The sequence below is a fragment of the Carcharodon carcharias genome, chromosome 16, assembly GCF_017639515.1.
Source record: "Carcharodon carcharias isolate sCarCar2 chromosome 16, sCarCar2.pri, whole genome shotgun sequence".
Taxonomy (NCBI): Eukaryota; Metazoa; Chordata; class Chondrichthyes; order Lamniformes; family Lamnidae; genus Carcharodon; species Carcharodon carcharias.
Genome location: NC_054482.1, coordinates 13,973,570 through 13,987,640, shown reverse-complemented (window position 1 = coordinate 13,987,640; position 14,071 = coordinate 13,973,570). Strand labels below are relative to the sequence as shown.

General features: G+C 44.2%; 1 protein-coding gene and 1 non-coding gene across 2 annotated transcripts in view; one reads left to right on the top strand and one right to left on the bottom strand.

Moving 5' to 3' along the window:
- dnm3a (dynamin 3a) overlaps positions 1–14,071 on the bottom strand; it is a 270,163-nt gene that overhangs the window by 159,986 nt on the left and 96,106 nt on the right. The window contains exon 9 of the mRNA XM_041208391.1: positions 13,182–13,249. Coding sequence (XP_041064325.1) covers positions 13,182–13,249 — 68 coding nt within the window. The remainder of the gene's footprint in view (positions 1–13,181; positions 13,250–14,071) is intronic.
- trnar-ucu lies at positions 2,757–2,848 on the top strand. Its single transcript is given in 2 exon segments — positions 2,757–2,793; positions 2,813–2,848. It is a non-coding gene; the product is annotated as a tRNA-Arg (tRNA).

The following is a 14,071-nucleotide window of genomic DNA, read 5'->3' as shown; positions in this document are numbered from 1 at the left end:
ACCAGTCTTTGGGATGTATAGCCTATATACCTAGCATCACACTGGCACTGAAATTTATACACCACACTACTCATTTGTGTGATAGGCAGAACACTACTCATTTGTGTGGCTTGACGGCAGTATCCTGTTAGTGGCGAATACCACTTGTGTTGCTACTGCATTGTAGCAGCAAGAAACAGCTAGCTTCACCTGTTGCAAACTTTTGAGATACCTTGCCCTTCCAGGGTAATCTGAGGTAGACTGGGTACTTTTCAGGGCCAAAAGTGACAGCCTTAGGCCTGTTCATGTGTTTGTATGATATACAGCATGAAATGATCCGATCAGGGAGCCATTATCCCATAGGATGCCTTTGATGCACCCTATTTCAGCATCTAGCTTGCATGGCAAGCAAATGGCTCGGGCCCTATTTACAATATTGCTGATAAGGCCAATCTTATAGTGTGTGGAGCTTTAAGAATCCCCAAATGTACATTGACCAGTGGAGGTAGGCTTGCAGTAGACTGTGGTAGAGAACCCCCCGACAGATTTCTCAAGGAAGGGGAGTTCATTTGACTGCTCCATTTCAAAGGTGAATTTGAGCACCTTTGAACCTTTTAGAGCACGTAAGGAAATTATTACATGCAGTTGCATACTTAAATAGAGCAAACATAGATAGCATCCACATATCAGAAATACGTCAGTCACCATCACTGCTGCATTTTCCATGGCAACACCTCTACCAATTGGCAACCAATCAGCACTCTCTTCTCATACAGTATAAATTGTTGTTTTCCCCTTATATTGGTTTTCTTGCAAAGTACCCTGATGAGTGCAAGGCAAAAAGCTTCAACATGTCTCTTTTTTCAGCAATGCTAAAGTTCTGTACTACCAAACGACTAACTTTATCTTCAAAACATCCTTCTGGGAGCCACATGAATAATTTATATCTCTAATGAAGACAACTGTAGACATCTCGTCTCCACCAAGAAACTAAGAAAGGGGCCACCCATTGCTTACTATTTTCACACTTCCAACTCTGACTTTATTAAATAAATGCAAACCACCCTTTGCATTGCAATCACTGAGCTGTTCACCAGCTTCTCATCAGGGGTTTTCATATATCTTACATATAAAATTTCAATCACCAAATTAAAAGTTATAGTCCTAAAACATATGAATAATGAAATTAGACATTTTTTCAACACATTTATGTCCTTAGCAAACATCTTGTGAACACTTTACTGAACTGTTTTTTGATGTAATGAGATAGGTAAATAATTACCTGTGCATTTAAAATATTTGAAGAAAATTGGAGGCTGATTACTGTTAACACTGAATCTGTATATATTAGTTTATATAACTTTTCAATAATGACAGTGAAGCAACACTTTCCTAATTACATAATCTAACCTGCCAAAAATTAATTCAAATATGAACGTGATACCTAATAAATCAGGAAATGGTATTTTTTCTATTCCATAGTTACAAAATTAAAATGATACATTGCAATAAATTCCGTCTACCTACAAAAGAAGTCTGTGTAGCAAGTTTATAAGTAAAAACCATAAAATGTAAATAAACTCAGCAAACAAGTCTTCAGGTAAATTCTTATTACTAATGGAGCTGCATCAATCAATCAGTTGTAATGTGTCTTGTTTTTCAAATGATGTCATCCATCACATAGGGCAAGGACAGCAAATCAAAAGGGGTAATCACAAGAAACATTTCTCTGAGACATTTCTTGTTAAACAAACTGCTTTGGCCATAAAAATCAAGGTAGCAGTGAACATACCAGCACAGGAATAATTTAATTTTTAATAGCTATTTTCCCATGTTGGATACTTCATGACAGTTGGTTTGGGATACCTGACAGTTTCAATCATGCACTCAAAGGAACTATGTATGACATTTTTTTAATAACAGATTTCCATTATAGAAAGATTACTGGTCCAGCTAGGTTCTGTATTGTGAAATTATATTCTAATATTAAATTAGATGTCTTAATCCCGGAATCCAACCCCGGAAGAAATTACAAAAACTGAAAGATTGCAAGTAATTCAGAAAGTTAGAATTACCCTTTATCATGTCAAACTTGTGCCACATAAATATGTTGTGTTTAATTGGCTAACAAAATGCAATACAGGTAAGTCTGGGGTGGTGAATTTTGGTACAAAAAATAAAGAGGCCATAGGTGGAAGGGATAGTGCACACTCTCCGGGTGCCCTTTTAATAGGGGCTCGGACCTTCTATCCCATGAGGTAACAGCGGGGACAGCAACTTCCAGCCCGCCCCAGCCACGAGATTTACCGTGTTCTACATGGATGCATGCGTAATGAGTTGAACAGCACCAGATTGTGCATGGTCAGCTGCCCCATCCTTCAGCAGAAATCACTCTGACTTTCCATCGTCGCCACTGAACTTAGGCTTCAGAATGAAAGATTCTGCCTCTGGTGTGGGCCAAACTGGGCACTATGTTAGGTAGGTCATCATTGCAAGGACTGAGACTGCGTGCCGGAAATATGCAGAGTAGGCAGACCATGGCATCAGTCAGCATGTCAAGTTCAGCAGCAAGAAGGACTGCCCCTGGTGCTGTTTAAAGGGATCATCAACAATTTTCAGGTTAATTGCTAATTGATTTCTGCTGCCTGTTGCTGAGTTAGAAATTTGGAAGTTTGTACTGCTACCTAAATAGCCAAGTGGTTATGGTACTGGGTTTGTAACCCCAAGATCGAAGAGTTCAAATCTCACAATGGCAAACTATGAAACAATGGGTGCTGGGCTCTGTGGTGCAACGGATAGCGTGTTGGACTTCTAATTGCCCTTGTATAAAGAAATTCAAAGGTTGTGGGTTCGAATCCCACCAGAGTCGATTTAGTGGTAGTGTGGCCGAGCAGTCTAAGTCGCTGGATTAAGGCTCCAGTCTCGACAGAGGCGTGGGTTCGAATCCCACCACTGCCAAGCGTTCAGGTGGTCTATGTTCTGGGGTCTGCAACAGCCCCATTCAAAAACCAACAGATACCAGCGGAGTGTGCGGTGTTTGAGCTTGGCCTAAATAGCCAAGTGGTTATGGTACTGGGCTTGTAACCCCAAGATCAAGAGTTCAAATCTCACAATGGCAAACTATGAAACAATGTAACTTCATCTGAAACAGATGGAAACAGGTTTACTCAAAAGAGTATCAAGAGTTCAAATCTCACAATGGCAAACTATGAAACAATGTAACTTCATCTGAATAGGAATAGATGGAAATGTGTTTGTACTCGAAAGAGTTACTTAAAGTAGGTACAGTCTACCCTGAGTGGTGTGGCATAAGATGAAGGCCTTGGTTCTCACTTGAAGGGTTCTACTCAAACCACTTGCTCCCAGTCATGGGTGTTGTAGTTTCTAATGCCCATGGCCTGCAAGGTGCTCACTGAAAACTGCCATGTCAAAGCAGAACAAGAATGTCATTGCCAGTGGCTGTAAAGTGGGTGTGGTCATGAAAGCCTTCACATCAAGCTTCTTATAGGTTAGAGCAGGAGCATCTCCAACACCTTGCAGTTTACCTTCCACCCGGGAGTGGCCACAAAACAGTCCGCCGCCCGTAATCGGGCCCTGACTGTGATTTCGTGCTAGCGAGCCAATTAAGGCCCACCCAGCGTGAAACACGGTTCTGCACTGGCTAGGAAGGGCCTAGTGGGGCAGGGGCCTATTGGCCACAGGGTCCAATGGCGACCCAGCAGCCAGTTTAAAAGCAGCCCAGACAGCCCCTGGACGGCTGCCACAGAAGGACATCTCCTGTACTTTTGCAATAGAGTCAAGGGCGGCTGGCCACAGCAGACGGGAGCGCAGGTCAGGCGGGCACTCAGCCACCCACTTTTCTGATGAGTGCATCACAGTCCTCCTGCAGGAGGTGGCTGCCAGGAGGGTCACTCTTGTCCCCAGCGATGGGAGGAGGCGGCCACGGCACCTCACAAGAGGGCATGGGAGGAGGTGGCAGCAATGGTGAGCAGCCATGATGTGGTGTGGCGCACCTGGGTCCAGTGCCAGCAGCTCCTCAATGGCCTGTTGTGCTCAGGAAGGGTGAGTACCATGTTGGCATGGGTCAGTGTGCAGAAGTGTTAAGGTGTGGCCGTCCCACTGTGGACCTCAGGAGTGCTAGAATCTGAGTGCCAACTGTCAATGATGCCGGAACTGGCCAAAGGGGTGAGCTCCAGGCCCACAACTTGGATGTGCCCTGCCAGGTGCTCCTCGGCTGGGGTTGGCCAGAGTGCAATGACGCTGCAGGTACAGAGTGGACTAATCGAAGTTCCTCTGTTGTTTCAGGAGAAGACGGCCAACAACAATATTGAAGGGCAAACCCCCTAATCCTTTCCAGGTACGAGCAAGATGCCCCGGAGCTCGAGAGCTGACACATGTCCCGTGCAACCGAGTGTGGAGAGGCGGGGGTGCCAGACAAAGTTAAGAGTGCAGTGCACAGAGGTGAGACTTTTGGTTTGTGCAACCATTCTAGTGTAGTCTCTTCATTGATCTGGGCCTCAAACCTGGAGTCCCCATTCATCATTGAGAGGTGAGGACACCATGATGCAAATCTCCATGGTCTCACCAGGGTGCCTAGCATGCACAGTGGCAGTGTGGTGACTTTAACTAATGATATGTCTTTGTTCTTCCTTTTAGGTTTGCCAGTTGGCGTGCACTCTGCGGACCCAGAAGGGCCACCCCTGACACCGGTGGACCACTGAGCTTCTGTTGCACCTGCATCACACCTACTCTCTAGAGATGGCACCAGTGCAAATACTAGCACCTCAGTGGGCATTACATCGGCAGCTAGTATCTCAGTGTACATTGAACGTCAAGGCCAACAAGACAGCACAGTCAGCAGGCTGTCTCCAATGCCGGTACCAGCACTTGCAAACGTAAGTTAAAGGCACCATGAGCACAAGACGGACAGATCACGGGTGATTTTATGTTCATTTATGTTTACTTTATGTATACTGGTCCGGGGTTGTGGACAAGAAACGTTTATGTAAATATTATTGAACTGTCAGAATGAGATAAATTTTGTTTTTGTCATCATGGCCTGAGTATGCTTCACCTTTTTATTTCATTGGTGTGGGGAATGCCAGTATGTAATGCTGGACATAGGTGGTTCTGAACTTTATTGCACAGGCATTGCGTGTTCTTTGTGTTCAAATGAAAGCGTCCTTTCAGACATCTGGATGGAGGCAGCAGCCCTGGCATGCTGATGAAGCTGATTTTTTATTAGCCTAGCTGAAGAAGCATTGGATCAAGGCGTCCTTGGTGTCCCTGACTCCCTGGCTCAATGCCCTCAGCGTTCTCCTCGCCGTTGTCAGGAAGATGCAATAATGTTATTGGAATTTATTGTAAAATAGTGGTATCTGTGTCCATATGTAAGACTTAGTTGGATTAAAGGCAGCTGGTCTGAAGGCTTTGATGTATTAGAAGATGAGTTAGGTTTGAAATGTTAAGTAGGTAAACATGGGATAAGTTTAGAATGTAAGGTGTAAAAAGACATTTGCATTTTTAAATAAACTAGACAAGCTTGAATTCAAAAGCAGGAGAGAAGGCTGTGTATAATGGCAGGCATTTTTAAGATCTAACAAGTGTGAAAAGCCTTTAGCATCTACGCCTCAAACTGCTGTCTACAAGAAACTGAAGTTAAGGAAACTCACTTTCAATTAGATGGTTCAGGGTATCACGTTTCTTTGCCTGGGTCTTTTAAAATCTGTGTGTCTTACTGTTGCCTTAACAAAAGTGTAACTGGGAGTTAGGTTAATTAGGGGATTTAGAAGTTATTAAAGCAGTAATTCGCCGACATATGTATGTGCTTAAAATCATTTCTCTTATTAATAAATGCTTAATCTAGTTTTGTAAAAACCTATAAGGCTCGGTGGTCCTACTACTACTGAATTCAAAGCCCGCATCTTGAAAAATACAAATTGCAAAAATAGTGGTGGCAGTTGTCTCAAGTTTCCCTCTGAAATTTGAACAACTTGGCGCTTAACGTCGGCTGTGCCATAACAATCATACTCATCTTCGGACTCACTACTGGACTCAGCATCTCTGGCCTGTGTAGCTGTGTCAAGATCCTCTTCCTCCAGTAGGTCCCCCCTTGCGAGTGCCAGATTGTGGAAAGTGCAGCATGCAACCACTATCAGTGACACCCGCTCTGGGGAGTATTGTAGTGCTCCCCCTGAACGGTCCAGGCATCGGAAGTGCATCTTGAGAATACCTATGGTCCTCTCTACCACCGCCCTTGTGGAGGCATGACTCATATTGCAACACTTCTCTGGCTCTGCTCTTGGGTGGCAGAGAGGCATTCTGAGCAACCTCTTGAATGAATAGCCCTTGTCATCCAGCAGCCCTCCATCCAAATGGGCTGGAGCACTGAGGAGCCTTGGGACCTGGTAGTGTCTCGGGATGTAAGCATCATGAGAGCTGCCAGGGTACCTTGCATAGACTTCCAGAATCTGCATCTTATGATCACACACTATCTGAACGTTCATGGAGAGGAATCCCTTCCTGTTGACAAAGGCGCCCGGCTGACCAGCTAGTGCCTTGATGGTCACATGTGTGCATCAATGACACCCTGGACGCAGGGGAACCGCTGCAAAGCCTTTGGCTCACTCAGCCTGGCTGGCCTCGTCCGTATGGTAAAGAATGAAGGTCAGGACCCACCTGAACAGAGCTTCTGTCGCCAGTTTGACACAACTGTGGACAGCTGATTGGGAGACTCCACACAGATCACCCACTAATCCCTGGAAAGAGTCGGAGGCATAGAAGTACAGGGCCACTATGACCTTCAGAGCCACTGGCATGGGGTGTTCACCTACAGTCGGAGCTGATCTTAGGCCCAAACATCTGGCAAATGGAGGTCACTGTCACCCTTGAGAGCCAGAGCCTCATTCAGCATTGCACCTCGGACATATTGAGGTAGCTGCATTGTTACCTGTAAACCCTGGCAGCAGATTTAAGGGAGTCTTCTCCAGCCCCTTCTACCATGGACTTCCTACTGGCCCTGCGCCTCTTGTGCCTGCGCCTTTCCTCCCAAAGGTCCCTGCCTCGGACAATGCATTGGGGCATCTGGCCTCCTGCCCCTCTCTTCCTTATCAGAGGAGGTGCCCCCAGCGGAGACTACAATCCCCATTTCCAGGGTAAGGAAAGGCTGTCTGATAACTAGAAGGGTCCACGTGGTCTGAATCCTCCAGGGGCCTGGCAGACAGCAATCAGTCCTGAAATGAGGCCTGGAAATGCTAAGAACAAAGCCACGAACAGAGATGAAGCTGCCAAATACCAATAAGCAACCAGCAGCAAACTATCTCTAAAACTCTTCACTACTCACACTGGCAATGCTGCTGACCCTTTTTATCTCGCCCGTGGATGAGGTGTTTGAAAATATCGGCTGGTTGCCTGCCCGTTTTGCCCATGCGATTTTGCGTTTGTTGCATGGGCAAGGAAAAATCACTGTCAATTGGACTGTTAAGGACATTAAATGGCCCCTAAATTAATGGAGGGCTCTGGCACTCACGTGCACCCGCCAACCAACATATCGCACACAATTTAATGCCCGATCGGATCAGACATGCACCTGTCCGTGGGATTTAAAATTCTGCCGATTATATTCTTCCTTTTCAGAGAGAAACAGGCAGAGTAAGCATATGGCTTTGTCAGGCCAGCAGGCTTCTCCATGGTGCATTGGCTAACTACATGTAGCTATGCAGGCACTGTATGTAACTTCAGAGAATTTTTTATTCATTCACAGGATGTGCAATTTGCTGGGTGGGTTAAGTACACCCACAGTGCTGTTAGGAAAGGAGTTCCAGGATTTTGACCCAGCAACGCTGAAGGAACAGCGATACATTTCCAAGTCAGGATGGTGAGTGACTTGAAGGGGAACTTCCAGGTGGTGGTGTTCCCATCTATCTGCTGCTCTTGTCCTTCTAGATGGCAATGGTTTGGAAGGTGCTGTCTAAGCAGCCATGGTGAATTCCTGCAGTTCATCTTGTAGATAGTATACACTGCTGCTACTGTGCTTCGGTGGTGGAAGGAGTGAATGTTTGTGGATATGGTGCCAATCAAGAGGGTTGCTTTGTCCTAGACGGTGTCAAGCTTCTTGAGTGTTGTGGGAGCTGCGCTCATCCAGGCAAGTGGGGAGTATTCCATCACACTCCTGACTTGTGCCTTGTAGATGGTGGACAGGCTTTGAGGCATTAGGAGGTGAGTCACTCGTTGCAGGATTCCTAGCTCTGACCTGCTCTTGTAGCCACAGTATTTATATGGCTAGTCCAGTTCAGTTTCTGGTCAATGGTGACTCCCATGATGTTGATTGTGGGGGATTCAGTGAGGTAATGCCATTGAATATGAAGAGGCGATGGTTAGATTCTCTCTTGTTGGAGATGGTCATAGCCTGGCACTTGTGTGGCACGAATGTTACTTGCCACTTGTCAGCCCAAGTCTGGACATTGTCCAGGTCTTGCTGCATTTGGACATGGACTGCTTCAGTATCTGAGGAGTTGCAAATGGTGCTGAACATTGTGCAATCATCAGCGAACATCCCCAGGCCGAGGACACTACACTGAGGAACTCCTGCAGTGGTGTCCTGGACTTGAGATGACTGATCTCCAACAACCACAACCATCTTCCTTTGTGCTAGGTGCGACTCCAACTAGTGGAGAATTTTCCCCTTGATTCCCATTGCCTCCAGTTTTGTTAGGGGTCCTTGTTGCCACACTCAGTCAAATGCAGCCTTGAAGTCAAGAGCAGTCACTCTCACCTCACCTTGGGGGTTCAGCTTTTTGGTCTATGTTTGAACCAAGGTTATAATGTCAGCAGCTGAGTGGCCCTGGTGGAACTCAAACTGGGCGACAGTGAGCAGGTGAAGCACAACCTCGAAGGGTTCCATTCCCTCAATGTCCAGCTGGTGTGTGGCCATACTCAGCGCATCATGCAGGTTAATGCCCAGTATCCACAAGAACTAGGAGCTGGAGTAGGCCATTCAGCCGCTTGAACCTGCTCCATCATCCGAAAAAAATCATGGCTGATGTGACTGTGGCCTCAAGTTAACTTTCCCATCTGCCCCTCATAATCTACTACTCCCTTATCGATCAAAAATCTATGTAGATCAGCCTTGAATATATTCAATGACCCAGCCTCCACCATTCCCTGGGGGAGAGAAATCCACAGACTGAGTCTTAGTCTCAAGTGGGAAACCCCTCATTTTTAAACTGTGTTCCCTAGTTCAAGACTCCCCCACAGTGGGGACATCCTTTCAGCATCCACCCGGTCATCCCCTCAGGATCTTATATGTTTCAATAAGGTCTTGGCTCATTCTTCTAAATTCCTAAATTGGTATAGGCCCAACTTTCTCAATCTTTCCTCATAAGATAACTCCTTCATCCCAAGAATCAGTCGAGTGAAACTTCTCTGAACTACTTCTAATACAATTATATCCTTTCTTAAGTAAGAAGACCAAAACTGTACACAGTCCTCCAGATGCAGTCTAACTCAGGACTAGTTAGCTGTAGCAACCCTTCCCTACTTTTATACTCAAATCCCCTTGCAATGAAGAACAACATTCCATTTGCTTTCCTAATCACTTGCTGTACCTGAATACCAACTTTTTGTGATTCATGTACCAGGACATCCAGATCCTTCTGTACTGTACAGTTCTGCAGTCTCTCTCCATTTAAATAATACACTGCTTTTCTATTCTTCCTTAAAGTGGACAAGTTCACATTTTCCCACTTTATACTCTATCTGCCAAATTTTTGCCCATTCACTTAACCTATCTAAATCCCTTTGCAGACTCCTTATGTCTTCTTTATAACTTACTTTCCTACCTATCTTTATGTCATCAACAAATTTAGTAATCATACATTTAATCCCTTCATCCAAGTCATTGATCCCCATGGCACTCCACTAGTAACAGTTTGTCAAACTGAATGTGACCCATCCTGGCAGCAGTCTTGGTGCCTTTATTCTGCATCAGTCTGCTGTACGATTGCATTTCAGCCACCAGGAGAAACAAGAGGGCACCTCCTGGGTAACAGGCGCAATCTGTTGACCACCTAGCTTATGGCTCCAGTGTGCAACCCAAGTACATGTGGGCAGCATGCAAATAATGGGAATCAGGCTAGCACGTGAAATGCCATTGGGCATACGAATGGGGTGTCCAAGCAACACATCCGCTGCCTGGACCACTCCTGAGGAGCCTTTTAACCCTCTCCAGAGCAAGTGCTATGATTCATCATGGCTGCTGCATGCTGTACAACCTCATCATCATGAGGGCACAGAGTTTTCCATCAGGTATTTGGCAAGCAGTTGAGGAGGAGAAGGAAGAATAGGAGGAAATATCACAACTCCTTTACAGCTGGGCTGTCCGTCATCAGTTCATTTGACTGTCATACCAGTGAACACAATCCCAATTCCCCATTCAACCATCTTACGCTTTTCCCTCCTCCTCAGTCATTGACCATCATGGAATCCTCTTGGCTACAACGCTGAAATAAAAGCCAACACGAAACAAACATTCCAACCACCTTTATCCTGAAAAGCCCTGAAAGCCCTTTGAAAATTGTTATCCACAGTCGTGCTGACTGCAAACTGCGTTTGCTTGATAACAAGCATAGTTTCATAACATTAGTCTGAGCTTCCACTGCATCACCCAAACATTGTCTGGCTTCTGCTTGTTCTGCAATAGAAGCTAAACCATCAGCCATCAAACTTTGCTTCCTTGTTAGGTCCGCAAGTGTTCTTAAGGAGTTGGCCGCCACTTTCACGTTGGAAAAGTTGGGATCCTAGCTCCACGGAAAGCCATGTGAAAACTTGGTGTCAGACTCCTTAATGCCCCTGGATGATGAACATAGGCTTTCTGGCAGGCTTGCCAATGCACCAAAAGTTCCTGTGTGCATACGCACTACCCTATCCCACTGCCCTGGCTGCAGGTCACTCATGCCCATGTCTCACCACGTGCAGATCCTGCCTCTGAGCTGCCCTGTAAAGTACACACAGTGTCAGTATCTGGACTGGTAAATGCAAGTGGGAGAGCAAATGATGCTGTTTCTTAATCATCAGTCCCTTCTTCCTCTTTCACTTCTTGATCCTGCAGAATTGTTTGGCCAGATATAGTTCCTGGATATAGTATCATAGAATGACACAGCACAGGAGAAAGGCACATGGGTAGGGTTGCAGTGAGGAGAGGTGTAGGGTTAAGCAAGAAGTACCTGTTTAGGCTATTTGCAGCTTGCACATCAGAGGAGATTGTGAGATGAGGGAAGTGGATGTGAGCTAGTTGGTTAGGTATGAGCATACCTTCGCCTTCGATCCTTTCAGCCCTGCCAAAGCTATGGCCTCAATCATGGCCACTATGGCCACTCCCAGTGAGGGTAAGCACCCTCTCCTCCAACAGGGTGAGGACATGCAGCCATGCCCGTCACCGCCGGTTAGTTCCTGCTGCCTCTATGTGCTGTAAGAGAGAGAGGGATATGTGTCAGTGAAGTCTTGCCTGTCATGGTTGAATAGCTGACAGCGTGTGCAAGCGATGAGATATTTTATGAGACTTACAGCAATGTGTGTGATGATGAGGTGAAGCTACGAATGTGAGGAATGAGTTGTATTGCTAGATTTTTTTGATAGCTGAGTGAAGGGGGTTTGTGAATTGAGCAGTGTGTGAACCAATGGTTCATTTATAAGGATATGGCATTTGAAGATGCTTTCACTGCTCTTGATCGCTCATGTGAGGTCACTGAATTTCCTGTGGCACTGCGCTGAGATCTTCAGGTTACGCTGCTGGTATTGATTGTGACGGTTATCTGCTCCCACTGCTTTTGCAGTGTCTGTCTTGAGGGCCCCCAGTTCCCTGTAAACAAAGCACCTCTCTGTTCCTGCCAATCTTCGGAATTAAAGTCTTCAGTGCTGCATGGGAGAACCTTGGAGCATGTTTTCTGCCCTGTTGCTGTGTAGACACTCTTCACCAGCCACTTCCAGCATCTGTTGCTCCCTTTTAAGAAGAGCAAGCTGCTTTAAGTAGACCAGACTAGATTTAAGTGATTCTTTCATAACTTTTCCAGCCCCTGTTCAGACATGCAGACAGTCAGCAGTGCAATTAATGTTGACGGCATGTCACAACCATGGCAATTTGTATAGGCAACGTGACTTTTAGGTGCTGTCTACATTAGAAGGAATGGGCACAGGTTAACAGTTCATCCCAATCCCCATGCTCATTTTCAGGCCTCACTGAATTTCTTGGCATAAATGTTCAGAGGTTGAGGTCTGGACTATAGATACACGAATCACTGCAAGTAGTGACACGGTTATTAAAGAATTAATTTCTAGAAGGATAGGAATCAAAAAGTCAAAAAGTAAACATGTACAGAACCTTAATTAGGTCACACATGGAATACTGTGAATAATTCTGATCTCCATTCAGAAAAAGGATATTGAGGTGCTAGAGAAGGTGCTAGAAAGATATACTGGGATGATACCAGAACTGAGAGGTCCATCTGGAAAGATTGAATGAGCTGGAACGAGAAGGCCATGATAGAGGTTTTAAAGGCCATGAAACAGTTTGACAAAGTAAGAGTAGAGTAAGCAGGGAAGACCTGAACTAGAGGCCATAAATGTAAGATAGCCACTTATAAAGCTAATGGAGAATTCAGCAGAAACCTCTTTACCCAGAGAGTGGTTAGAATATGGTACTCACTACCACAAGGAGTAGTTGAGGTAAATCACATAGATGCATTTAAGGGGAAGCTGGATAAGCATGAGGGAATAAAAGGATATGTTGATAGGGTTACGTGAAGAAGAAAAGGAGGCTCATGTGAAGCATAAACATCAGCAGAGACCAACTGGGATGAATGCCCTGTTTATGTCCTGTAAATACTATACAATACCATGTCATAACATACAATCTGAGAAGTTTCCAAAATAACGTTTCTCGTATAAGTATTTATCTAGCTCGTGTTCCACAACTTTTTTCTAAAAATTGTAAAGAAAACAAACCATGATAGCACTGATTTATTTTCTTTATCACATCCGATATTGCTAAAATGTTAATTTTGTAGGATATTATGTAAAATATTGGATTAAAAACAACAGGAAATGTACAAAGGGTATTATATCATTTTAATTTTCTTCTACATTACTGGTTAAAATGCATAACTTTTGTGGAACGTGGTCAGAGTTACCCTCTAAAAATAACTTGCCTGATACCATGGATGTTCTTAATAGCATAGCTAATTTCTCTCCGTAGTTCCTTTTCATCAAACTCCATCTACAAAATTTAAAAAATGTACTTTTTAGTCTTCACACTAGAAAGTGTGAAACTGATAGAGGGACATCTTATGGGCATGCAAAGGAAGTAAAGTTGCACACAAAAATTAATGCATTCCATTCATTTTGACGTTCCAAGCTTTGCTAACACATAACCAAACAAGATGGTTGCTAACTGTGTTCTTTAAAGCTATAATGAAAAATATTGAAGTGAAATTAAGCCTTAGAACACTGCTGCATTATTCATTAGGAATGTTACAGCCTAATATAACAAAAACAGCAAAAATAACCGCTGCTTTAAGAATTCTTTATATTGTGTTTTATTTTACATGTGCCATCTATTTTGTTTAATTTATTAGAATATTGCAACTATTTCTTAACTTCAGAATTAAATTGCTGGGGGAGGATGTCAATAAACTACCTAAAAACCTTTGAGTGGGAAATGACGAAAATGCTCTACGAACAGTCTTCTGTCTATAATTTTAAAATAAATATGTTAAAATTGTTAGAGACATGTAATACAACTCTATTCATTGTCATCCACCAGTGTTGCCATCTTCTATTTTTTAATTCATCTTGCTATCTTACTGATATGACTTTCAAATTAATATTTATACATAAAATTGTTGCTAGAAACATAAGGTTTGGTACTCAAATACATTTCTTATGATCATAATAGTTAATTTTCTTCTGTTCACAAGATTATTACAACTTATTTAATAAGCATCCTACAATGTCAAAAATGTTTCTTTACACAGTGGGATTTGTTGGGGCATAGAATGCTTGGCCAAAGACCATGGTTGAGGCAGAGACCATTGCTTCT